Raw genomic sequence first — 27,500 nt, 5'->3', positions numbered from 1 at the left:
AGTGTGGAAGATGGCTGGAAGCTTTCAGCACACGCCCCCCCCCCCCATCTTCTAAATATTTCACGGCGACCTCCTTGACGACCGGGCCACATATAACCGTGCCCGTCGGTAAACAAACATCCCCAGGGACCCCCCTAAAACATCCTGACGTATCGGGGCGTTCCTCTCTCACGGGTCAAGTCGCGTTTCCAGAGAACAATGACATCAGACTTCAGCTGTCAACGTCCCTCTGCATCTTTCCACGTGACAACATAATTGTGCTTTATTGTTTCATTCATTACTTTTCACTTTGGCATCACGGAACAATGGCGGCTAATTGTAAAAGCAATTCCAGTCAGGCTGGAATTACAGCCGGTGTCCGAGTGACACACTCATGACAGCCTCATTGACTTTTCTCTTTTCAGCCTACGACAGTTTAGAAGACTTTGCCATTACCGAGGTCTAGTCCGTCTAAATGTCTCCATGAATACTAAATGAAAGGCCAGCATTGTGTGAGCACATTTCAGCACCGGAGCCTTTGTCTTAATGTGGATAAAAAAAAAACTCCAAACGTCCAATACAGTGCAGCATTGTGACAGCTGCCCCAACCTCCACCGCGCCACCATTTTGACAAACCCTCATTATGGACTCAGCTGTATTGCATCATATCAGGGTGGGATTGCATAACTCCTGCACCAAAAACACTGTCTGCCTCACAACCCTCAGCATAGGAGCTGACTTGAGGCACCTGGCCCCAACACACACACAACACACACGTGACGACGTCCCACAGTGATGACATCACACGCTCCACGGACCCGTCTCTTTATGAAGCGCAGCGGCAGCGAAAGCCGCCGGACTCTGAGATCTATTCATTACACGCCCTTCACCTAATGACTCAGGGCCAATCAGGGGGCTGCGTTCTGAATGTAATCACTGCAGAGCAGCGTCTCCTGTCCAGGGTGGCGCCCAGACCATACAACTACCCATAATCTAACCCGACACATTAATTAGTTAACGTAATTAGATTGTACTGTGTCATATATATATACGTAGATGTATATATATATATATAGATCAAATGCGCTGACCCCCGCCATAGCCTATTGAACCTGGCAGAGGATGGAATTGGTTCATTAGGTGTACACAGTAGCTAATGGCTGAGCCGCTGAACATGTGAATAAGTGAAAAAAGATCAGTTTGTCAGATTTAACTGCTCCATGAGGCCGGGCAGGAGGAAGGTTAGGAGCAGTTTTAAGGGACGTGTGTACGCGACCGCAGTCGGACCATCTTGTCTGACAATCTTGTCTGACACTCGATTAGGACTTATAGATGCAGTTAGGAGGAGCTGTTTTGGAAAGATGTATCCATTTATTCTATTTGTGCCGTCTGTGGTAAACAGACTTATCCCTTCAAGCCCGCCATGTAGATGGCCCGTTTATCGTGTGGTGGGGTCTGACAGGTGCAACCAATATTTCAGCAGACTCAGAATGTATTAGGAAACCATATTCAACACCACATTCACACACACGCACACACAGACGCACACACACACGCAACCCGCATACATCCCTATTTACACAGGCTGCTACAGATTAGGACTCATATGACGCATATCATTATGGTCACTCAGCACATTTATTATGCACCTTCAACTTAATTCCCGTTAAAAATAGACTCATGCCATCTCCTAGGGTAATTGAGATGTCCAGTGGGGTTTGTCAGACTTCTCAGTGTAGATTCTCTACACTGATTCCCATTACATTTGTTCCAAAAATACCCAGAAGACTATCGAGGCTAGTAAGTAGTCAGTTCCGATCCTCATATCAGTATTCGACTCTCTTCCACACTAATCGCGTTATCAGAGTGTTATGGGGTCAATCTAAGTAACAACCAAATGTATAATGTATTAAATAAGATTAAAACTTGGTCACACATAGCAGATTATATCCATTCATGAGATCAACTGGAAGAGAGTCACATAAAACATGAAAATATTAAGGATGTAATTAGCTTTCACATCACTCAGTTAGGTGTTTAATGTATACCACATACACTAGTGTCAAGCTTTTCACTGTTTTATTCATTGTTTTTTAACTTGGTCAACTTAACTCAGTTAAAATTTGGAGTGACGTTTGTGCATCTGACACATCGTGAATCAATAGCTTCATCATCCACATATTTCCCAGAAGACCCGTGAAGCCCTTCATGCAAAGTCATCGCGTGTTACCTGGCTCCGGTCGCTCTTCCCGCCGTTCCTCTCGTCCAATAAGATCCGGTTGTCGCGGAGATCCGACTCCTCCCCCAACAGTATCTCCTGAAGCTCCGCCCACTGGAAAGCCGTGTCCGCCAGCTGGCGCCTTTGTTGCTGAGCAACGAAACCATTTAAGGGTGATCAGTTCCCCAAAGGGGCCCCAGCGGAATTTATCGACGAGGGGCGGATGGCCCCGGGCCCCTGGGGGAGAGGGCCGGAGAGGGACGCTGCACTCACGTCCTCCAGCTTCTGGCGCTGCTCGTGCTGCTGCTGGATGCGCTTCTGTCGGTCGGCCAGCAGCTGCTGCTTGTAGCGCTCCTGCTCGGCGAGCTGCTGCCTCTGCTGCTGCAGAGCCTGCTGACACAGGCATCACAGCACCACGGAGTTCAAACCTCGCACACAACCAATGATAGGGCCTGTGGGCCTTTGTGCACATGCTTACAACTCATTCTATATGGTTTAATGGCGTTTATAGATGCAGTCATTATTGCAGCGTTGGGCTTATTATGGCCCGTCGTGTTACCCGCTGTGTAGCCTGACTGCGGTACCTTCGGATGTTGTTTGTTACTGGGGGAGGTTGATGACATGCTGCCTCCATGCTGAGTTTGGATTTTGTTTTGTTTGTGTATATTTAGCAAATACATTTCTAGATCATGCATCTTCAAAAGAAAAGGATAGTTGACTATATATTACACCTGTATTGTGTCAATTATTTTTTAATGAGCTGGTCAATATTCTCCTGCTTTCATTTCCATCTTCCAACTGGACTAGGATGTAATAACGCTGTCCTGCTCGTGGTCTCTAACAAACATGCCCCACAGGCTCAGCTGAGAGATAACATGTGTGCTGTGTTTGGCACTCTGAATCAAACTGTCTCCTCAGACAACCAATATGAGGCCATTTATATACTGAAGCAGAAAGGAGGATTGTGCAGCACCTAGAAAATAAACATAGCATGTGATGTAATGTGATGTGACCCTGAAAGCGACCGCAGATTGGATGCTAGAATGTACATAGTTTGAGACAAAGCATCTCGGTGTGATGTCCTCGTCAACGAAGAGATCCACATTAACAGGCCTCCTCATATGAAACTCTGAGGACAACCCAAGGAACATAGCTTTCGTTTTGTTTTGTCAGTTAGTGAGATGATTGAGCCCTAATCTCGGAGAGAGCCCCACTCCCAAACAACAAGTCACACCGCTTCATGCGATGTAAAACGCCATGAGTAAGGCTGCTATCATCACATGCACATCATTTTGAATATACATGCTATTGTAATGACTTGACCTTGAATTTCATTAAAGTTTTGTCGATTTCAAGTTTGCAAGTATGTATTTATGAATATACATGAAAATGTGACTGAAGTAAGTGTTGACCTTAGTGGTCCTTTCAGGAAAACAGGCATGTAACACAAATGAATTGGTAACATAGCAGATAGGTGACCGGGCAGATACATTGAAAGCTCTTATTATATATGAATATATAATATATTCATATATTGTTGTGTAATAAAATAAAGGTCATATCGTTGCACGCCTCATAGCATTACTGCCTAAGTCATATTTTGTGGTTCATCTTGTATAAGACGTCAAAAATGCCTAAGTCAAATAGATGACTTAGGCAGATAGAGATTATGGAATGTCAAAAGCCCTCTGATTGTCTTAGGATATAGCCAATGAGGCACAGCGTTAGGAGAGAAGAGCTAGGTTAGAATATGGTTGACACATTGAACAGACAAGTTGGAGACTGTAGCGTTAAACAGAGAAACACACGTGAAATACCTGTTGGTGTCTCTGCTGGGCCCCAATTCCTGCGACGCCACCGCCCTCCCGGGCCCCTTCCCGGCCCTCGGTCTGTAACCGTAGGAACTCCCGCCTCAGCGTCCACTCACCGGGAACGTTCACTATGGAGCTGAGAGAGCAGAACCTCAGATGGACAGATCACCGTGGATAAACAGAGAGAATGACACGAAAATAGAAATCAGATGGCCATTTGTTGGATCACCGTCTCTCTCTCTCGCTCTCTCTCCCCCCCCCCCCCCCCCCCCCCCCCCCCCCCCCCCCCCCACACACACACACACACACACACACAAAGCTCATCCTGAGAGACTGTATGATTCTTTATGCCATCTGGAATTCTCAGTTCAGGGAAATGGACATCGGCTAAGAGCATATGTGTACAGAAACACGCTCACTCACATCATTTTGCGACTAACTAACTGCCAGAGGCAAACTGTGAATTATGCCACCACGGTTTAAACTCATTGTCCAGAATAACCCTTTGAATAAGTTTCATACTGCATGCATTTGATAAATAAAAATGCTTTTGCATTTTTCAATCACTGTAAAAAATGTTATATGCCATCTCAGTATGTGATAGTAGAGATGACATATTTACGTATCCAATGTCCCGAGGCGCACATTGCTGATTGATATCATACCTGGGTTCACCCTCTTCCTCTGCCGGCTCTTCATCCTCTTCCTCACTGCCACTGTACTCATACTCTGGACCCTCTGAGAGAGAGAGAGAGAGAGAGAGAGAGAGCGAGAGAGAGAGAGAGCGCGAGAGAGAGAGAGAGCGAGAGAGAGAGAGAGACAAGGAGGGATCAAGAGAGCGAGCGAGGGAGAGGGGGCGAGAGACAGAAATAAATAACATGAAATCACTCCATTCATTAAATATGTTCACTGCCACATGGTGTCTCACAGATGCAGCCCTTTGCCACAAGTCACCACCGCCGCTACATCCTGCCGACAAGGCGCTGCCGAATGAAACTTTAATAGCAGCCGGGATGCTCTGTCATGTTAGTCTGGAGTTCTCCCACGCTAGATGCAGATTTCTACACTCCTATGTTTCTCTGACATCCTCACAGATCTACAGGGCATGTCTGGCAAACAGCGTATGTGCTGTGCTTTCAAAAAGAGGAAGATGGTAATCCAGTCACTCCTAAATAGGTCAATAGCACTGGCATTGCATTTACACCACAGCTGCTTCCCGGATGAGAAGCATGTAGTTACACCCAGACCAGTAACACAAAAACCTACGCAATAAAATACGCTTTACAAACAATATTTTGTAACACAATAAAAGCATGGATATTGATCTCGTATCTATCTAGCTCATATCTAGCTATCCTCTTAGCTCTGTAGGCAGTGAGCAGTTGAGGGTAGTGGCCATGTGTTGTCACGAATAGATAGACTTCCAGTTGACATAAAAGGCATGGGCGTGTGAAAGTATCACACATCTAAAAGCATGACACACAAACACACACACGTACACACACACGCACATGCAAACCACTAACGTGGAGGTCATTAGGGTTGTTTTTATAAGCTTGCAGAAGATTAGAACCAGATGGCAATCCTGCTTCCTCTTTCCTTCCCTTTCTCTGTGTCTTTGACTCACTGTTCTCTCTCTCCCTCAAACCCTTTTCAACCTCTGTGTCTCTTGCTCGCTCACTCTCTCTGTCCGTCTGTCTGTTCAGAGTTTACCTCTAACAACTTCCACTCCAAAAGAAACAACATGAAGTTGTCAACAAACAACAGAGGCTAATTCCTTGGCCGAAAGGTGGAATCATAAAGTTTCCCTCTCTTCCGTTCCCTAGTCGTCGCCCTTTCTTCTGAGAGAGCGTAACACAAGCCACATGCAGCCTGTGAACAGGATACTCATGTTGACCAGATATGAAAATGACTACATCTGTGGATCATTCCGCTTTAGATGTCTGCTTGGGTGTGTTCGCGTGTGTGTGTGTCTGTGTGTGTGTGTGTCCGTGTGTGTGTGTATGTGTGTGTGTGTGTGTGTGTGTGTGTGCGTGTGTGTGTGTGTGTATGTGCGGGTATGTGTTTTGGTGTGTTTGTGTATGTGTGTGTGTTTGTGTCTGTGTGTGTGCGGTAATGTGTGTGTGTGTGTGTGTGTGTGTGTGTGGGTGTGTGTGTGTGTGCGTGCGTGCGTGTGTGTGTGCGTGTGTAAACTTTCCCCAAGAGGAACAGTTTTAAAACAAACATATATCCACAACCTACACAATAATCGGTTCTTGTCATCTTATTTCTGTCCAGAGAAAAACTACTGACTTTCTCTCTCTATCATTTTACAGTATAAACTACAATTATTTTTACAGTGTATTTGTGTAAGTCTATACTTTACATTTGGTATGCTTGTAAGTATGCTGGCTCAAGGAAGTTCCCATTGGTTTATATATCATGTGACTAGAAGCCAGACAGAGATACAAAACGTCCTGTATCTTTCATACATTACACAGATTGACCTTCTATCCATCCCTCCATCCAATCATCACCTATTTCGCTAACACTTTACAATAAGGCTACGTAATTAAACCATTGATTAACATTAGTTAATGCAGCAATAAGCATTATTATATAGCATTAGCTCATGGGGTTAGGGAAAGTGTAATTAAACCAATTCATTCAATAAGATATCAATTAATACCTCAGTTAATATGAACACCATATGTGTATGATTACAAGACCATGAGTCAGCTGTTGACTAACAGTAAAATAAAGCTTACAGCTTCAATAATCGTTAATTAATGAACCCTGATTGTAATGAGTCACCACTTATTCTACACCCTCCCAACGGCATCCCCCTCCTATGTCCCCTATCTGTCACCTCAACGCCCCCTCCCTCCTCATCCCCCAGTTCCTCTGCTCCCATCCTCGCACACGCCTTTCTCCCTACCCTCCCACCCTCCCTTCTCCCTCTCCTCCTCCCCCCCCCCCCCCCCCCCCCCCTGTACTCACCCTTCTCCCTCTTCTTGCGGGTGCGGTCCAGGTGGTCCTTCAGCAGGATGCGGACCTGCCTCTCGTTGAGCAGGTCCTTGACGAAGGCGTGCCGTAGCAGGGCCTCGGCGCTGGGCCGCAGTGTGTGGTTCTTCACCAGGCAGCGGTCCACGAACGACAGGAAGCGCTTGGACCTGGGGCCGGGGCACATGTGTTTTACCGCAGTAACTGTAATAGCTACTAATATGGTCCTTAGTTGTGTGGCGTCCTATCCTAGCTGTCTTTGTTGTATCGGGGAATGGGTTAACCGTGCGATTGTTGTTGGTTCTACGGACAGCCTTACTGCACCGACAGCGATATATTGTTTCGCCTTCTTCTGACTTTGGATGCAAGCGTCCGCTAAATGCCCTAAGCGCAAATGTAATTGGAATCGTTGACACGGATTGAAACACAGTGAAATACAAATATGTGTAAAGTACACAACAACAGTGTCAGTGTCAACAACAGAATCAGTCCAATGCGGCTGTGGTTGGAAGTATGGGATGTCGTTCGGCTCTATTCCTGTGGCTAACGGACAAGCGATGCAAGAGGCTCACACAAGAGGGACCAAACACACATGACTCGAGGGGACGCTACACTCCATAAATACAAGGGTTAGGAGGGATCCAATCAGATTCCATGAGCAGGCGCTACATCTACCGCTATCTGTCTATTGGGCATCATCTCCCAGCCGTTGACCTTATCACTGGCTTTGATTGTGTTGCCATGACATTTCATTATCTACACTTTTTGTTTTGGGGTGGGGGGAGGGCTGCATTGTGGCATTCAGGAGACTCATCTGATTGGACTCGACCAATCAGATGAGTCTCCTGACTCATCTGAAGAATGTAACATACAAAAATAAACATACAATTTTAAAGAGAGACAGTACCAACTCAACACACAGTGTAAACGTGTGTAAAGGAAGTCTGCTATAAACCGAAGACAAAATGGTCAAACAGGAAAGAGACACTGAAAGAGAGCGATAAAACCAACCAACCTAGGTCCAAATAAAATAAACGTAGTCATGGTTTACACATGGTAAGATGATACGAGGTTGACGGGGAGAGAAGTGTGAAGGGGAAGTTTTAGGATCCCATCCTACTATTAGGAGAAGCATGAGACACACGCAAGGGCCTGAGGGTACATGAGTTCTCTGTTCGGGAGTGACTCTTCGTCGGGTGTTATGTGAGGATCCATGAGTCCTCTGTGTGTGTGAGTGACTCTTCATCATGAGGATACATGAGTCCTGTGTGCATGTGAGTGACTCTTCATCGGGTGTTATGTGAGGATACATGACTCCTCTGTGTGTATGAGTGACTCTCCTCTTTTTGTGTGAGTGACCCTTCGTCGGTTGTAATGTGATGATATGTTACTCCTTTGTGTGTGAGTGACTCTTCGTCGGTTGTAATGTGATGATATGTTACTCCTTTGTGTGAGTGACTCTTCGTCGGTTGTAATGTGATGATATATGACTCCTTTGTGTGTATGAGTGACTCTTCGTCGGTTGTAATGTGATGATATGTTACTCCTTTGTGTGTGAGTGACTCTTCGTCAGTTGTAATGTGATGATATGTGACTGCTTTGTGTGTGTGAGTAGCTCTTCGTCGGGTGTTGTGTGATGCACTGAGCCAACGCTGAGCCTCTTTAACCAGACCAAACCTCTGCGGTTGGCAGGGCTGTTTGTTTTGTTTAATTTCTGTTAAAAGCCCCACCCAGTGGCATCCTCCTTGCTGCATTGTGGTCTCTAGAAATGGGGTCTGTGTGTGTGTTTGTTAGTGCATGTGTGTGTCTAATTACCATTTCTTGGTCTTGAGTTTGGGAGGGGGGTTTCGGGGGATCAGAAACAGAGCTCTCATCGGATGCATGTCGCACAGCGCTAGTTGGAGAGAGAGAGAGAGAGAGAGAGAGAGAGAGAGAGACAGAGAGTGAGATAGAGAGAGACAGAGAGAGACAGAGTGAGATAGAGAGAGACAGAGAGACAGAGAGTGAGATAGAGAGAGACAGAGAGACAGAGAGACAGAGAGTGAGATAGAGAGAGACAGAGAGAGACAGAGAGACAGAGAGTGAGATAGAGAGAGACAGAGAGACAGAGAGTGAGATAGAGAGAGAAAGAGAGAGACAGAGAGTGAGATAGAGAGTGAGATAGAGAGAGACAGAGAGAGACAGAGAGACAGAGAGTGAGATAGAGAGAGACAGAGAGAGACAGAGAGACAGAGAGTGAGCTAGAGAGAGACAGAGAGAGACAGAGAGTGAGATAGAGAGAGACAGAGAGAGACAGAGAGACAGACAGTGAGATAGAGAGAGACAGAGAGAGACAGAGAGAAAGAGAGTGAGATAGAGAGAGACAGAGAGACAGAGAGAGATAGAGAGAGACAGAGAGAGATAGAGACAGAGAGAGATAGAGAGAGAAAAAGAGACAGAGACAGACAGAACGACCGACCGACCGACACACACACACACACACACACACACACACACACAACCAGACATTCACGTTGATATCACACTACTCCAATTTTGTTCTTTATGACTTGTTTTTAACATTAAGTGTGACTATTCAAGATTGACATGAATCAACTAACTACAGCGCAACATGCACTGGCTGTACCTCATTCAATTAATTTAAACTGAAATCCAAATGAGGTGTGTGTAGTCGTGTGTGTCTGTGTCTGTGTGTGTGTGTGAGTCTGAGTTTGGGGTAACTTACGTGGAGCCCCCTCCGCCATCTCAAGAGCGGTGATGCCCAGCGACCAGAGGTCACTCTGAGGGAAGCAGGGAGTGCATACACAACTTCAACTCATTTTCATTCATAACGGTCCAATTATGCACCAATTAAACTGATAGACGTCCCTTACAGAGTAAAGTAGCCTTAAAACGTGCATTATGGAACTTCTTTTACTTTTGGTCGAACTAATTTGGAACTTTTCTGCCGGCGCCATCACTTCCATACGAGTGTGGAAGGAATAAAAGTCAGCCATGCGTGGCCCAATCAAACCATGGATTTTCTCTCTCCCTCTCTAAATCAATTTATTCTTGTGGGCGGACAAAAAATTGGCGAGAAAAACTAATTTGGAACAAAAGCGGCTGCACTGCATAGGTTTGATTAGGGCAACCTTTAGGAGACTTCATTTCACAAAACCCTGACTCCAGACGCCTCCACAGCCACATGACAATACAAGCGTTACGGCGGTCCATGGAGCTGACCCCGTACTGCAGGAACTGACCCACTGACAAAGCCTCGCATGAAGATACAAGAGTACGAGTGACCATGGACCTGCGCTCCGACCAGGGGCCCCGACCCGTGGGCCCCCCTGGTCTAACACAGACGGCGGGGCCTGCCCCGGGTCCCCTGCCCCGTACCCTGTAGTCGTAGGTGGCGTCGGGGTTCTCGTCGCAGGCGATGACCTCGGGGGCCATCCAGTAGGGCGTCCCGATGAAGGTGTTCCTGCGGCCCACCGTCTTGTCCAGCTGAGCCGACACCCCGAAGTCCACTGGGACCAAGAGAAGGGAACACATTAGACCAGAAGGGGACGGTCGATTTACATTGAAATTGGTTTTTTGTATTATTTATGTACATGTTGGTTAAAATATCTGGATATTCAAGTCTATGGATATTTTCTCATTGTTAATATAATAACATATTTATGTGAATTTTCTTGCTTCGAGCCTTCGAGATTGTAAGTTTGGGAGTTTTCTTCTTGCAAAGCATAGTATATAGCATTTATGGGTTTGTGTGTGTGTGTTTGTGTGTGAGTGTGTGCGTGTTGTACCCAGTTTGACCTCTGCGTTCTCAGTCAGCAGAACATTTTGACCCTTGATGTCTCGATGGATCACGTGATGGGAATGGAGATGGGTGAGACCCTGGAGGACACACACACACACACACACACACACACACACACACAAACACACACACACAAAGTCAGATGACCATGTTTGCTCTAGTTGCTATGAATGTTGACACACTCACACTGTCAGAGGGTACTCTTTGTCTTGACTAAATCAAACTAAAACCTTCACCCTTGACAGCCATGTGCTGCTCTGCCTGACCCCTAAGCCCGAGGGAGGAGGGGCCAAAGGTAGATTGTGTTGGTGAACTGAATTTGAAAATATATATGAATAAACTGTATATTTCGATCTGGCTTGGCCAGGTTACAGAGACAGAAGCTCTTTGAATGCCGGACCAATCTACTAGTTACTTTCAAGGTTAAGCAGAGAGAGCGGGTCCGTGTGTGTGTGTGTTTTTGGGTGTGTGTTTGTGTGTGTGTCTTTTTGTGTGTGTGTATTTGTCTGTTTAAACTACTGCTTCTTCAAAATTATCCAGAAAAACAGAGGAAGTCTCACTTCAGAACTTTGCTGCGTGCGGATCTGCAACAGTGTGTGTGTTTGTGTGCATATGTGTGATCTTGTGTGTGTGTGTGTGTGTGTGTGTGTGTGAGAGAGGTGTGTGTTGGATGTTGAAACAATGAGAAGGCAACAAGGCATAGACAGCCACAGAGAAACCCTGGCTGCAGTCCAGCTGTCTTTTTTTTCCAGAAGATTCTTGCTACTTCCTTTTTGAAAGTCCCTTTCGCTTACAGCCATTGGTGGTCAGAAATGTCTCAAAAGTCTGTTATCTGTTCCTAAATCATGACATGTCTGATAATAGGCAGTGGCTGGTTGTGGCCATTATGCTGCTCAAAAGCTTTTTGGGAGCCAGTGAAGGTTTGCCAGTCAGTCGGAGGAGCATGAAATACAAACCCACACAGCAACACACGATGCAGGGGAGGGAATCACAACATGCTCGTAACTTTCTCAGGACCTTGTGGTCTCTCTGTAATCATAACCATAACATCTTGGAGGCCCGCTGTTGTGAAAGCAGCCTTTGATCTAAACTACACACGGCTGTGGCCTAGCCAGTCGATGTTCTCTGCAAGAGGCAGTGTCATCATAGAGGCAATATCTCCTCAATGCCAATACTGAGGCCAGACTTTGTTTGAAAGGCTGAAGCAGGTAAGCTTGGCAGACATTTCGAAGTAAAATCAAGAGTGTTTGTGTGTGTGTGTGTGTGTGTGTGTACGTGTGTGTACGTGTGTGTAGTTGTGTGTGTGTGTGGTTGTGTGTGTGTGTATGTATGTATGTATGTATGTATGTATGTGTGTGTGTGTGTGTGTTTGTGCGCGTGCATGTGTGTGTGTATGTGTGTGTATGTGTATGTGTATGTGTGTATGTGTGTGTGTGTGTGTGTGTCTGTGTGTGTGTGTGCGCGCGCGTGCGTGTGTGTGTGTGTGTCTATGAACAGGGGTTCATTACCTTTGATGTACCTGCCTGAGGAACTTATGAGACGATCTTTAAATCAATTCCTTTTAGATGTTATTCATACCGAGTGATAGATATACAACCTCATGAAACCATCCTGATATTTATGTTTGAGTATCCCAAACAACATCAGGCTCAGCTCAGGAGGTAGCGCAGGATAACTTGTAACCGGAGGGTTGCTAGTTCGATCCCCGGCTCCTCCTAGCTGAGTGTCGAGGTGTCCCTGAGCAAGAGACCCAGCCCTGATTGCTCGCCTTGCGTGGTTGACTCCGCCGTCAGTGTGAGAATGTGTGCGTTAACCGTTGTAAGTCGATTTGCAATAAAAGTGTCTCCTAAATGCCCTAAATGTATATGCAAACATCAGTCTATCCTTGGTTGGGCATCGGCTGAATTCCAAAGATGGCCGCGAACCTAACGTTGTTCATCAAACTCCAGCCAATCAGAGCAACGCTTGTGAAGTCAATCAACATTGTTATCTGAAATAGCTTTCCGTGCAGTTTTCCGTTAATCTTCTGACATTGTCGATCTCTGATAATAACACTGTTGATTGCTGCTTTTCCCCTGGGCGCCGCCATTGTTCTTTTAATTCAGCAGACCGCAGCGCTCCTTGTCAGTCGTGAGCGGAAAATCCCTGAACGGAAGATCGGATGGTTCCAGGCGGTAAGGAGTTTGGTTGAAAAGGCATTCGTCGGGATCAAGGCCGGACCGATCTCCAGAGAGACAGAACGTGAACTCACAAGACCGGGAGGGGGTCACAATAATAATAACACTTACAATAGGTTGATGAACCATGATATTTTCTAGTAGTTTTCTTGTGTCATCCACTCATCTATTCATGCACCATCATGTATTTCTTCTATCGTGGACCACTTTGTAACAACGTATTGAACAGTGTTTAATAATAAACGTTGTAATGGTATATCTGCCATGTCTATGTTGGCCTGGACCACGTTCCCAAGGGCCGCAGTTTACAGCCTGTTTCTGGGTGACCTTACCCTGAGCACCTCCCGACAGATGTAGGCAATCCAGTCCTCCTTGAAGCTGTTTCCTTTGGTCTTCTTCACCAGGTCGGTCACTGAGCCCGCGCCACAGTACTCCATCACCAGCTGGACCCACAGAGAGACTGATCAATCAGACATAAGGAACCGACCATGCAAGCTGCACAACAGGGGGGGAAATTAACATGACAGATTTTATCTTTTAGCTGTCAGAGACGGAAAATCGACCAGTCGAGCGACTGCTTTAATATGTAACCCAGGATTTATTTAACTGCCAAACGGTCTGATCTATCAGCCATTGGTTGGTGGCAGCCCCTTACACAGAGAGGCTAGGCCAAAAGACAAACACACACACATGCACACACACACACAGACAGATGGATGGAGTGTCCTCACCCAGAGGTTGTGGTCCTGACCCGCAGGACTTTTCTTAATGAAGGCTCCGTAGTAGGTGGCGATGTTTCTGTGGTGTGAGTAGCTCTTCAGCATGTTGATCTCCAGTTTGATCTCCTCCTCCTCCTCCTGCACACGAACACATTCATACATCAACACAGCACACTCAATAGACGTGTTAAACAAGTCTGTTCATCGCACGGCTTGGTGGAGTGGGGATCCTGCATCACTTATTTTAAATGAACTATACCCTCTGATAGGCCCGTATTATCAACCAGGAATTTACATTTATTCGACATTTAGTTCATTTCAATCTAATCTTGATTCCAACTAAATATACAGCGATAGACCACTGGTCAAAAGTTAGGGTTAGGGTTGGCTTTTTGCTGGCCTTTTTAACTTGCAAGCGCGCGCACACACACACACACAGACACACACACACACACACACACACACACACACACACACACACACTTCAATAGAAGGCAAAAGGGTCAAAAATACTCCTCATTTTAGGCATGCATTGATATAAATCTTCATTATTGATGTAGAACCGCAAATTTTTACCATGTTTAATTTTATCACTCCGAAAACGGCGCAGATTTAGTGTTTCAAAATGCAATTTTTATGCTGTTTTCCTCAACTCATTTTTTGGACTACTTTTGAATGCGCTTTGGAACACATCAAATAGTGTGCTCAATAGTGTGTTTTTCAAAACAGTCAAATTAGCTCCTCCTCACGCTATTTAACATGCAGTTTAGTGTAAAATTGCCCTAAAAAACTCTGTACATCTAAATCTGCAAATCTTACACCATATCAAAATACAATGCCAGAAAAAATGCTGCATTTTACATTGATTTAAATGACGTACATGCCTACAACAAGGTGTCGTTTTTACCCTTTTGGCCTCCCACACACACACACACACACACACCACACACACTTCCCCGGTCTACACAGATATGGGCTTGTCTCAGACTGCCATATGATCCCAGGCGACCTCTGACCTCTGCTGAACAGTGTTAGTGACCTTTATTATTCCACCTCCTCACCACACAACAACAATGTGTGGCAGAGATACACGAGGAGAGAGGAAGGCTTGTCAGCCACTTCCAAAAGCCAATCCCAGTCTTGTAAATCAGGGAGGCCAGAGGAGACATGACCATCCAAACGTTAAGAGGAGGGGGGGGACAATGGAGGGATAGGAGAGGAGAGGGAATGAGGAGAGAGGGTAGGAGAAGAGAGGAGAATAGATGAGAGGAGAGGAAAGGATGAGAGAGGGGAGTAAAGGAGAGGGGAGCAGAATGGAGGAGAGGAGAGGAGAGGAAAGGAGGAGAGAGGGTAGTGAGGAAGAGGAGGGGAGAGTGGAAGAGAGGAGTAGAGAGGAGGAGAGAGGGTAGTACGGAAGAGGAGGGGAGAGTGGAGCAGAGGAGTAGAGAGGGTAGTAAGGAAGAGGAGGGGAGAGTGGAGCAGAGGAGAGGAGAATAGAGGAGAGGAATGGAGGAAAGGAGAGGAGGATAGTAAGAAAAAGAGGACAGCAGAGGAGGGAGGGTCACGGTTGCTAATTAGCTGGTGGGAAAAGACGACAGAATCCTCCTCCCTAGTCATGACCCTGTGAATCTCCACCGGAATGGGTCGACCAATCACAAGGCAGAGTTTCAACTTTCACCCCCATTTGAAACATAATGCCTCTTTGTTTTGTCTCAGAGTGTGTGTGAGAGTGTGTGTGTATGTGTGTGTTTGTGGAGGGTGTCCATGTCAAAAACAATAAAAATCCTGTTTTTGTATGTGCAAGAGGTGGATAATGGCCCAGCGTTTCCTGCTGAAGCGTGCATTAAACGGGACAGCCAACCTCCTGAACATCAAAACCACCAGCAAGTTACAATACACATTGTTTTAATCTGACATTGACATTGCCAGTGCTCCCAGTTTAAAGCCTTGTTGTCAGTTCCCAGTCACACAAAGCTAAATAACTATTTTCATATCCGTGTCAAATCAGAGCCACAACTTTTTCCTCCATTGCATAAAATATGCTGATCTGTAACCAAAATTGCCTACTTGTGCTGCTTACATCACATACTGGAAATCAATGGATGTACTGGAAATGGACCCTTCACTGTGCACTCTACCCTCTGGACTCTACCCTCTGGACTCTACCCTCTGGACTCTACTCTCTGGACTCTACCCTCTGGACTCTACCCTCTGGACTCTACTCTCTGGACTCTACCCTCTGGACTCTACCCTCTGGACTCTACTCTCTGGACTCTACTCTCTGGACTCTACCCTCTGGACTCTACCCTCTGGACTCTACTCTCTGGACTCTACTCTCTGGACTCTACTCTCTGGACTCTGCTCTCTGGACTCTGCCCTCTGGACTCTACTCTCTGGACTCTACTCTCTGGACTCTACTCTCTGGACTCTACCCTCTGGACTCTACTCTCTGGACTCTACTCTCTGGACTCTGCCCTCTGGACTCTACTCTCTGGACTCTACTCTCTGGACTCTACCCTCTGGACTCTACTCTCTGAACTCTACCCTCTGGACTCTACTCTCTGGACTCTACTCTCTGGACTCTGCTCTCTGGACTCTACCCTCTGGACTCTACCCTCTGGACTCTACCCTCTGGACTCTACTCTCTGGACTCTACCCTCTGGACTCTACTCTCCGGACTCTACTCTCTGGACTCTACTCTCTGGACTCTACTCTCTGGACTCTACTCTCTGGACTCTACTCATGACTCTCCACTTTGTTTGCATTGAAAGGTTGAACCACCAAAGATCAACAGAGAATATCGTCTGTGTTTGTTATCCACCATTCTAAGCTCACCACAGCCTGAAATTCCCCTGCCACTAAAAGCTGCCGAAGTTATAACCGTTATATTGCCCTGAAGATTCCCGATCACTGCTTTGAGACTCGCAGGCAAACAGAAACCTTAATAACAAAGAAAAGGGCCCCAGATGGAGTTAAACCCAGGGCCGGGTCAAACGAGGGGCCTCAATGGGACACCAAAGAACAATAAAGGCAACGAATAAAGGCAATGTGTATGCGTGTGTGTGTCTGTGTGTGTGTGCATGCGCGTGTGTCTGTGCTTACGTCCGTGCGTGTCTTTCATTGAATGAAGAACCTCTTCATTTAATGAAGAGTTATTTACCTGACTTTATTTACCGCTGTAGCCTAGATGCTTACTTCACTTTGCTCATTAGGACAGTGAATAAGATATTCCATTCACAGTCATATTCACTTAAAAACCACTAAGCTCACCCATCTGAATCAATCCAACTCAATTACAGACAGAGGGCTGTGTGCCAGAGAGAATTACAGAGTCAGTTTCTCCTTTGTCTCATTTCTCTGCTCTCTGTCTGTCTACGGGCCCGTCATCCTGTCTGTCTGTCCGTCGATCGGAAATGAATGATGATGTTGGGACACTGTACACAAAAGATCCCAGTCCATACAAACCAATAGCAATGCTCAGAGACCCCTGTTGACCTTGTCACACTGGAGGGGACTGGGCTTCTCTAAGACCAGCCTAAGTGAGTTAGTGGTCTGGGCTGTCAAAATATCATGTTTGCAAACCAAACCCAAAACTTTTGACACAATGGCGTTTCCCTTCATGTTTAAAGAAGGGGTCGTCTAAGCTCAGGAGGTAGAGCAAGTTGACGTGTAAATGGAAGGATACTATTTCGATTCCCGGCTTCTCCTAGAGTGCTGAGGAGTCCCTGAACAAGATACCTCACTCTAACTACTCCTGACGAGCTGGCTGTCACCCTGCGTGGTTGACTCCGCCGCCGGTGTGTCAATGTGTGTATTAACCATTGTAAGTCGCATCGGATAAAAGCGGCTGATAAATGCCCTAAATGTAAATGTAAAGACTGTTGAAGATTCTGTTTCAGCGTTTTCTGAGACCACTTATGTATTCATCAAATCTTGAAACAGTTAATTGAGAACAGATTATTTAGAATTGCAGCCTGGTTGACAAGGGGCCATATACACTAAAAACACAATAAAAAATAAGTGTATTATAGACTAATAGGGGTTTATAACACAATAAGTGGAAGTGGCGGCAGTGTTTTCTTACCGCTGTGACCTCCATGACTTTGATAGCTGCCAGTTGGCCCGTCTTGACATGGCGACCCTGGAGAACACAAAGAATGTTAAAGCGCACACATGTGGGTAGCATGCAGTAAAAAATACAGTCACACAACATCCTATTCTTGAGACTAAAAAAAATGATCAGGTTTAATATTTGCGACCCAGTCGCACGTGCACGTGCACCAACGCACGTATGTTCAGTGTAATTTAGTTGATTTATTTAGCACACATTGACATCGATGGTGCCAGGAGGGAACGAAGCCCGATGGGCTTGTACAAGAGTTCAACCCCTTTGGAAGGCCATAGGGTGGCCATAGGGTGACAGCTACGCCTCATTGTGGATGCAGATTTATTCAGATAAACGTGGCGTTTAAGCTATTGCGCTGCATTAAGTCGTTTTATTTTATTTCACTGAACAATGTGCCGTTTTAGTGTTAGTAACTAAAACTAAACTAGACTAGACTAACTAAAACTAGTTTAGATTTAGTATTCTTAACGAATGTTCTTCATTTACATCGCTTTTCCTCAACTCTAAACAGCATATAGTAGGGCATTTTGGAGACCAATTACCGAGCTGTTCAACCATTAAATAGCAAGTATATACAAGTATATATATATATATATATATATATATATATATATATATATATATATATACTCCTTTGGCTCCCAGAAAGTAGCGGAGAAACCATATTTTATTCGTCTGGTACTATGTTCAGTGAATTTAAATGGTGTTATTGAAGGCCTACATCTGTTCTTCTTGATGTGCAGTGTGGCGGTTTTACAGATAAAAAATATTTATTCACCTTATAAAAGCCACGCCAAGGATTGTTTAATAATGATTTGTTCACATGAATCTGCCCTCATTCTGCTTGGCTCTACTCTGCTACACGGCTGCCGACACTTTATGATGTGTGTCCAATATGAGGCATTTAAATACTTAACCCTAACCCCTAACCGTATAAAAATATATCAAATCCACCCAAGAAGCCATCTTTTACGCTGGTGTATGTAAAAGAAGAGGAACAGCATACAAGATGGCGTATGATGAGGCGTTATGAAAAACAAGCGCAAAACGCGGTGCTATGAAACCTGAAACAGCAATTTTCCCTTTGATTTGAATCAACACACATCTACACATGAGGCGTGGTTTTGACCCTTTTGGCCATCTATATGCATGCGCACACACCAACACACACACGCACCCACGCAAACACACACACAAACACACACACACACACACACACACACACACACACACACACTACAGGGAGAACTACAATTGGATTTTGGGAGGTAGGTTTGCAATTTGCAGCCCAGTCCTGGTGTCTGTCCCCAGGTGCAGGAGCTCCTAACGATGGCTAAGTGTGGCACACACAGCAGAGGAGGAGCGCTTCCAAGACACCGTCCCCACGGTTGCTCTGTTCCCCGCTGCTTCATTACTAGTGTGACATGTCGTGAGAGAGAATAGTTTCTTCTCCTGCTCTCTCACGCACACGCTCTCCATCTCTCTGGCGTCTCGGACACGCGCGCAGACACAATGCCTACTGTCCACCGCGGAAATTAATTAGAGAAACTTTTCCAGTCCCTGGGGTATATAGAAAAAGCACACAGGACTGCAAATGCAAATGCGCGCACATGCATACATCCACACACGCACACAGACGCACGCACCGATGTGAAGGGAGCACTACAAATATTGTGCTGGTGAAAAGGTTAGCCTCCTATGTTCCTCCATATGCTAATTAGACTCAACGATGGAGACATTTACCACCGGAACAGCGCCCGGGGAACGAAACTCACCATCTCCGCTGTGATTCCCTTCATATTAACGGGCTCGCCCTTCCCCTCTCTGCTCTCATTCTCCCCTGCTCCTCCTTGTCACACTCTCTCATCTCCGGGTAAGTGTGCCGTCTGACCGTCATTAGCTACTTTTATGTCTGTCTGCGGCCTGTCGTCGAAGATCACACAGACAATGCAGATTCAATCTTAATGCAGAGATGGCAGAGAAAGAGTGGGCTGATATGAGCTCCCGTCTGTCGGCGGGGAACACGACTGCTGGTATTATGTGTGTGGTGGCGTGTTGTCCTCTGCAGTGGCGACGCGCCGCTCCACGCCGACACTCCGCCGAATGGAAGCCAGCGGGGGGGCCGTTAAGCCCGCGGCAGAGAGAGCGCACGTTGGCAGCACGTCCCCAGAAATAAATAGAATCACAGCAGCGTGAGGGGCTGGTCGGCGGCCATCTTTAATGTGGACATAAAGCAGACGCGTCGCTCCGCGTCCGTCCCGACACAGCCGTGTGCTTCAGACTTTATGCCTGTCGGACTGGGAGAGCCAGTGGGCCGTGCTGCTTATTGCCGTCTCTTGGCGGGGCCACGGGGGCAGATAGGAGCAGAGGCTCTGGGAGCGGCGCCGCTCACTGTGTGGTGGGCTAGGGTCCTGGAGGGCCGCTCGAGTGCTGCAGTCGTGGCAACGCTGATGGACTTGGGTTGGGAAAAGAAATGCACTGCAGTTGGGAGGGGGGTTTGGAAATGTATCAGAAACAAAAGAGGCGCGGTTTAACAATGTTGATTGTGAGCTGGCCTGGCACCAGGCGACCAGGGACGAGATGCCTGACTAGAGAGGCCTGAGTAGAGAGGACTGTAGAGAGGATAGACTAGAGAGGCCTGACTAGAGGCCTGACTAGAGAGGATAGACTAGAGAGGATAGACTAGAGTGGATAGACTAGAGAGGCCTGACTAGAGAGAATAGACTAGAGAGGATAGACTAGAGAGGCCTGACTAGAGAGGATAGACTAGAGAGGCCTGACTAGAGAGGATAGACTAGAGAGGATAGACTAGAGAGGATAGACTAGAGAGGCCTGACTAGAGGCCTGACTAGAGAGAACAGACTAGAGAGGCCTGACTAGAGAGGATAGACTAGAGAGGATAGACTAGAGAGGCCTGACTAGAGAGGATAGACTTGAGAGGATAGACTAGAGAGGATAGACTAGAGAGGCCTGACTAGAGGCCTGACTAGAGAGAACAGACTAGAGAGGCCTGACTAGAGAGGATAGACTAGAGAGGATAGACTAGAGAGGCCTGACTAGAGAGGATAGACTTGAGAGGATAGACTAGAGAGGATAGACTAGAGAGGCCTGACTAGAGGCCTGACTAGAGAGGATAGACTAGAGAGGCCTGACTAGAGGCCTGACTAGAGAGGATAGACTAGAGAGGATAGACTAGAGAGGCCTGACTAGAGAGGATAGACTAGAGAGGATAGACTAGAGAGGCCTGACTAGAGAGGATAGACTAGAGAGGATAGACTAGAGAGGCCTGACTAGAGAGGATAGACTAGAGAGGATAGACTAGAGAGGCCTGACTAGAGAGGATAGACTAGAGAGGATAGACTAGAGAGGCCTGACTAGAGAGGATAGACTAGAGAGGATAGACTAGAGAGGCCTGACTAGAGAGGATAGACTTGAGAGGATAGACTAGAGAGGATAGACTAGAGAGGCCTGACTAGAGGCCTGACTAGAGAGAACAGACTAGAGAGGCCTGACTAGAGAGGATAGACTAGAGAGGCCTGACTAGAGAGGATAGACTAGAGAGGTCTGACTAGAGAGGATAGACTAGAGAGGTCTGACTAGAGAGACCTGACTAGAGAGGCCGTGAGGCCTAACTAGAGAGGCCGTGAGGCCTAACTAGAGGTCAGACTATAGAGGCCCGACTATGGAGAACTCGAGGAAGAAGCCTGCGAGCAGCCCTCTGCATCCTCTGTGGATCCAGTACAATACAAACACTCTTCTTGTCTGTCTGCAATTCCCTGAATGAATCTGAATGAACAAGATATACAGGAATCTATATTGGACTAAGCAAGTTTCAAATCTGTCAACGATGCTTTTTATAATATCGAATTTGCTCAAGGGACCAGGGCAGTGCCTCCTGTTACTGCTTGTCCTTGTTATCGCTCTCCTTCTCTCTCTCTTAGAGAGAGAGCGACACACACACACAAACACACACACACACACACACACACACACACACAAACACACACACACACACACTAACAGGGCTTCAATGTACTCCCATATGCAGGCTGCGAATGAGAGATTCAGAGAGAGAGAGAGAGAGAGAAAGAGAGCAGACTGTTCACTACATATGTGTTCTTTGTGCTTGAGTGAACCACCAACTCGTCTGCATAAATGACCCTGTTGAATTGAGCAGATCAGTAACTGTGTGTGTATGTGAGTTTGCGTCTTTGTGTGTACGTGTGAATCTTTTTTCCTTTCCATTCTACCCAGACTCACTGCTAAAGCAATCGATGTGTGACTCAAGTCACTGAACACATGATGTGTGTTCAAATTAACACATTCATCCATTACATAACATAGACTAACGGCAGCCTCCTTTATTATGTAAGCATGATTTAAGTTTGTATTTATAAGGTTCTTCAATGTTATTGGAGACAAAGTGGATACAATATTACCTGTCACTACCCGGCACTTCCGTTACCAAGGCAACAGTAAACCAGGATCTAGAAGGAGGATGTTTTGGCTCCAGAATCTCCAGCATCTTGATCTCAGAGCCTTTATTCTCTCTGACTATTCTAGTTTAATGTTAATGTCCATAGCTCTATCCGGGCACTGAATCATATATCAGTCCCTCCAGAAAAACGCGATTATGCAATCGCATAATTCAACGCATAATCAGACAAAGTCCGCATATTCATGCGGAGGCCGCATTTTTTCAAATATGCCGCACTTTCAACGCATAAATTGCCGATTTCCACGCAAAATATGCGGGGCTTGCATGATGTCATAATCCCCGCATTTTCGTTGCAAAACAGTCACATATATCTTAGCAGAAAGTTGAAAAATGTTGCGTTTACTTCACACAACAGCAGCCATTTCCCCCTGTTGCCATGGGAACGTTATGAAGTGACTTAATTACGCGACGCGAACGTCATCGAAAAGCTGCATTTTTCGCAAGTTCCCGCATTTTTTCGCAAGTTCCCGCAATTTCATCGCATAAAATTCCATAAATATGCCGCATATTTCATCGCATTTTTTAGGAAAACGATCACAAAAAAACGCCGCATTTTTCTGGAGGGACTGATATATGTGTTTATTGTTCAGTTTTTATGATTCTCAGAAAGGTTTGACTGATAAACCGAAGAGGTTCACACACATTTGAGCCTTACAAATTCTGAACACCGTAACCCGGGTAACTGGATGGCAGCCTGGAGTGTCAGATTAAGCTCACTTCACAACTCCATGAACACTCCATAACACAGCTCTATAACACAACTCTATAACAAAACTCTCCAACACAACTATCCAACACAATTCTCCAACACAACCCTATAACATAACCTTATAACACAACTCTCCAACACAACTCTAAAACACAACACTATAACACAACTCTGTAACACAACTCTCCAACACAACTCTGCAACAGAACTCTATAATAGAACTCTATACCAACTCTCCAACACAACTCTCCAACACATCTCTATAACACAACTCTCCAACAAAACTCTATAACACAACTCTAAAACACAACTCTATAACACAACTCTAAAGCACAACTCTATAACACAACTCTAACACAACTCCAAAACACAACTCTATAACACATTTTATTTTCACATATTTTACTATGTACATACTGTAGGTTCTGGGATAAAACGGGTTCTCAAAGGATTAATTCTGCCTCAAATAAGATTTTTTTTTAAAAGATAAATAGGACTAATGCAAATAGGGTCATGAGCATCATGGTTGATTACATGAACATTCCTGGTTGATTACATGATTACATACATCCCTAATGGCTAAACATGAAACATATTAAAAAAAGAGGAAAGACAATAACGGTTAAAATATAGAATTATTGCCCAGCCCTAGGTTTATATTTTGTAAATTATTATGTAATTATTATGTAATTCCTGTGTCTCAATTGGTCTTCGACTCTTCGAGATGTGTGAGCGCGTCTATTCCTGCATCAAGTCACGGTCTAGTCTGGTCACTTCTAGTGTCTTGGAGCGGAACGCAAGGGGGATTTACCAAGCATTCCCAGTGTCCCCAGAGAACACACACACACGCACGCACGCACGCACGCACGCACGCACGCACACACACACACAAACAAACACATACACAAATAAACACACAAACATGCATACATAAACATGCAAGCACACACACACACACACACACACACGCAGACATGCACATGAACACACAGACACACATAAACATACACACAAATACACATAAACACAAACACACACTTGTCTTTTATCAGCTCCAACACCAGTTGTGAGGCGTGCGGTGGCGGCGACACTGTCGAGGGATAGGGGGGCTAGGACGAGGGGGGGGGGCTTCCTTTTCCTTTTCCTCCTCTCTTCCTCTCTCTCCCCCACTCCCTCGTCCTGTCCTCCTCACCCGTTTCCTCTGTGACTTTCACCTTCACTGTCTTCCTTTATCCCCACCTGCCCACCCAGCCACCGGGTCACCTGATCTAAAAACAACACACAGTCCCCCCTACGCAGTGCGCACCGTGATTCCAAGTCTCGCCGACGGACACTACTTGGCTCCAACGATTGTTTATCGTCATAGGAGCGAGTGGCTTTGTGGTTTGTGAGGCAGTGCTTGGCAAAGCTGAAGAAAACCAGGCAACGCGGTCCGCTTGACGGGAAAACAACAGCGTCAGCGTGTTTCTCAACACGAACGTCAAATCGTGGCTCCGGGATCCAGAGATTTTTCTTTATTAAGATTTTATTTTTGCATTTCTTGCTTTAATATAGAGTGAGATAGAGAGGAATGTATTTCAGATAGAGGGGAGGAAATGCATCAAAGGACCACGCCGCTTAATGACATAGAAAGGGTCAGGGAGGGAAGCTGCTCATTGTCTGACAGCACGCAGACAACACAACACAACACAACACAACACAACACAAGACAAGACGTCAAGAACCGAGCAGAGGAATGTCGGTCCGCAGCGAGCGAGGGATAGACCCGGAGCAGTACCCTACACGGCCGGCTTGTGTTACCGCTCTGGGGAAGTGATCACGCACACACACCGCTGAGTGTGTGTGCGTGTGTGCTGACGGCAGCCGCCCAGCGTGCGGGCCGCGGAGAGGCCAGTTATGGCGACCTCATTGCGTCACACTAACGTCATGCTCTTCGCTCACAGTGGACGCTCAGATTGCAGGGAAGAACAATGCATCATAGTATGGCGGTGGTTACTTGCACAACGGCAGAAAGGGGATGTTAGAGGCTGTCCCCGGTTGGCCAATACCCTCGTTCACACGTATGCCCGCTGCATCACCGATCTATGAAGGACAACACACTCAGCGTTTTCTCCTGCCTGTCTCACACACTCCCAAGCAGCTCTCTTGCACACACACACACAAACACACACACACACACACACACACACACACACACACACACACACACACACACACACACACACACCACACACACACAATGTATGGGTAGCTAAAAGGGAAGTTCCATTTTGCAAACAGGGTTACGCCCTGTGAGTGTGTGTGTATGTGTGTGTGTGTGTGTGTGTGTGTGTGTGTGTTTGTGTGTGCGATGTGCATTTGTATTCCTTCATCTGTTTGGTGGTACAGACACACAGAAACACAAAACCTACACAAGAAAGCGAGCACACAAGCAAATATAGACCAGGCCCATCTGCTCCTACAAACAGGGTCATGAACACAGCAACAGGGTCAGAAACCCGCTCCTCTGACAACTTCTGTCGTAAAGATGTATGTTTTCTTCGCCCATTCAGTGTCAAAGAATGGGCGAAGGCCTGAGTATAAATACTGCCGTCTCAACGCTTTGGCCCAGTTCCTGTTTCATGAGAATGAGTCTAACCCTAACCCTCGCCGGCAGCCGGCTGGAAAACGCTGTCCTGTGGCCAGGAGCATATACATGAAAACACCATGTGACTACAGGACAAACTACCCTTTAATACCACTGTGATGCATGTGCCTGTGTGTGTTGTGTGTGTGTGTGTGTGTGTGTGTGTGTGTGTGTGTGTGTGTGTGTGTGCGCGTGTGTGTGTTTGTGTGTGTGTGTGTGTGTGTGTGTGTGTGTGTGTGTGTGTGTGTGTGTGTGTGTGTGTGTGTGTGTGTGTGTGTGTGTGTGTGTGTGTGTGCGCGTGTGTGTGTGCGTGTGTTTGCATGTGCCTGTGTGTGTGTGTGTGTGTGTGTGTGTGAGTGTGTGTGTGTGTTTGTTCCACTTTCAACGTTATTTAAAAAGTGGGACCACTTTCAACTGCATTCATTGAAAACAAATTCTCAAGTATCAATGTGAGTGTAGGTTATTGACATTCACAGGAAATGCATGTCAAATCAATATTCACCAAATAACCAAATAATGAAATACAGGGACGTAACACTGGCTGTTGCCTATAGAATGTGTGTGTGTGTGTGTGTGTGTGTGTATGTTTGTGTGTGTGCATGCGTGTTTGAGAGGTGTGTGAATGTCAAATAAAAGAATATAAAAAAAGTGATAGAACAATCTGCATTCAAATGGCGCTCAAAATGCATTCACATGGCGCTCAAAATAAATCTGTAAATGTAAATCCCGAGCCATATGCAGTGTCTGCATTCTCAGCATTGAAGTGTCAATCACTAATACTGGTTTGTATGCACGTATTGTGTGTGTTTGTGTGGGTGTGCGTGTTTATCTTTGAGTGTGTGGGTGTACGTCTGCATGTTGGTGGTTAATGTTCTATATATATGCAGTTTCGTTCTTGGTTTCACAAACGCATGTCTTCATCTGTAAAGTGCAAAAATTGAGAAGTGATCACGTTCAACTACACATCAAAACACTATACTTTCACAACGTGTTGCAGCTTATAGGGTTAGGGTTAGGTAACCCTTATAAATGAAGGTAAATCTACTAGTCTGAATTACTCTAGTCAAGTCCAACAAACATCATTCAATTCCTCTTAATTCTAAATTCTCTCATTCAATGTAAGATGTGCTTCATTTTAAACGCATCATCATGCTGCTGGGGCTAAGCGTGTCTCCATGCCTGTGCCATGGAAAGGTTTTCTGTTTAACGGGCAGAGAGGGGGGTGCAGGGATTGGGCGGCCCACACAGGCTGCCCTGTCCTGGCCATCACAACCTTTCCTCTTTCCACTAAAATCGAGTCCCAACAGAGAGGAAACACACACACACACACACGCGCGCGCACACATACACGCCCTAATCCACTGGCGCATACAAACAGGATTTGGTTGGACTATAATTATAATTTGGGGCCCTTCCATTAAATGGTACTAATTTTTATTCCGTGAGTGCCGATTGCATTTACTCCGACTTGGACCTCATTTAAAGTGAAACACACTCAGCACCCTACACTATTTCAGCTGCAGCAGGCGGAACAAAAATAAACAGAAACAGTTATGCATGCATTCACACACACACAAACACACAAATTCATGCACACATACATAACTGTTAAAGGGAAGTTTGCTCCACCCAGGGCAATCAAAAGACACTGCAAGACTTTATGTGGTGTGTGTGTGACGTGTGTGTGTGTGTGTGTGTGTGTGTGTGTGTGTGTGTGTGTGTGTGTGTGTGTGTGTGTGTGTGTGTGCGTGTGTGCATTTATGTGTGTGATGTGTCTCAGTGGTGTGCGGTCAAACACAAAAGAGCTTCCATGATTGCTCAAACCCACACTTTGCTTTGAAGATGATGCATCT

The 27,500-nt window shown here is 46.0% G+C and overlaps 1 protein-coding gene across 3 annotated transcripts in view; it reads right to left on the bottom strand.

Annotated features, from left to right (window-relative positions):
- LOC307081467 (mitogen-activated protein kinase kinase kinase kinase 4) overlaps window positions 1-27,500 on the bottom strand; it is a 58,467-nt gene that overhangs the window by 29,397 nt on the left and 1,570 nt on the right. For 2 of the 3 annotated variants that reach the window (XM_079744663.1, XM_079744665.1), the window contains exons 3-14: window positions 17,773-17,829; window positions 13,701-13,826; window positions 13,302-13,412; window positions 10,779-10,869; window positions 10,369-10,499; window positions 9,716-9,770; window positions 8,806-8,884; window positions 6,988-7,160; window positions 4,674-4,746; window positions 4,015-4,144; window positions 2,471-2,590; window positions 2,210-2,347 (exon numbers count right to left, since the gene is read on the bottom strand). In XM_079744663.1, the coding sequence (XP_079600789.1) occupies window positions 2,210-2,347; window positions 2,471-2,590; window positions 4,015-4,144; window positions 4,674-4,746; window positions 6,988-7,160; window positions 8,806-8,884; window positions 9,716-9,770; window positions 10,369-10,499; window positions 10,779-10,869; window positions 13,302-13,412; window positions 13,701-13,826; window positions 17,773-17,829 (1,284 nt within the window). The remainder of the gene's footprint in view (window positions 1-2,209; window positions 2,348-2,470; window positions 2,591-4,014; window positions 4,145-4,673; window positions 4,747-6,987; window positions 7,161-8,805; window positions 8,885-9,715; window positions 9,771-10,368; window positions 10,500-10,778; window positions 10,870-13,301; window positions 13,413-13,700; window positions 13,827-17,772; window positions 17,830-27,500) is intronic. The other variant, XM_079744664.1, reaches the window with a different exon arrangement.

This window comes from Pollachius pollachius (genome assembly GCF_949987615.1).
Source record: "Pollachius pollachius genome assembly, chromosome: 10".
In the NCBI taxonomy this organism is placed as follows: domain Eukaryota; kingdom Metazoa; phylum Chordata; class Actinopteri; order Gadiformes; family Gadidae; genus Pollachius; species Pollachius pollachius.
The sequence above is the reverse complement of the archived record's forward strand: the minus strand, read 5'-3'. Positions and strand labels throughout refer to the sequence as shown.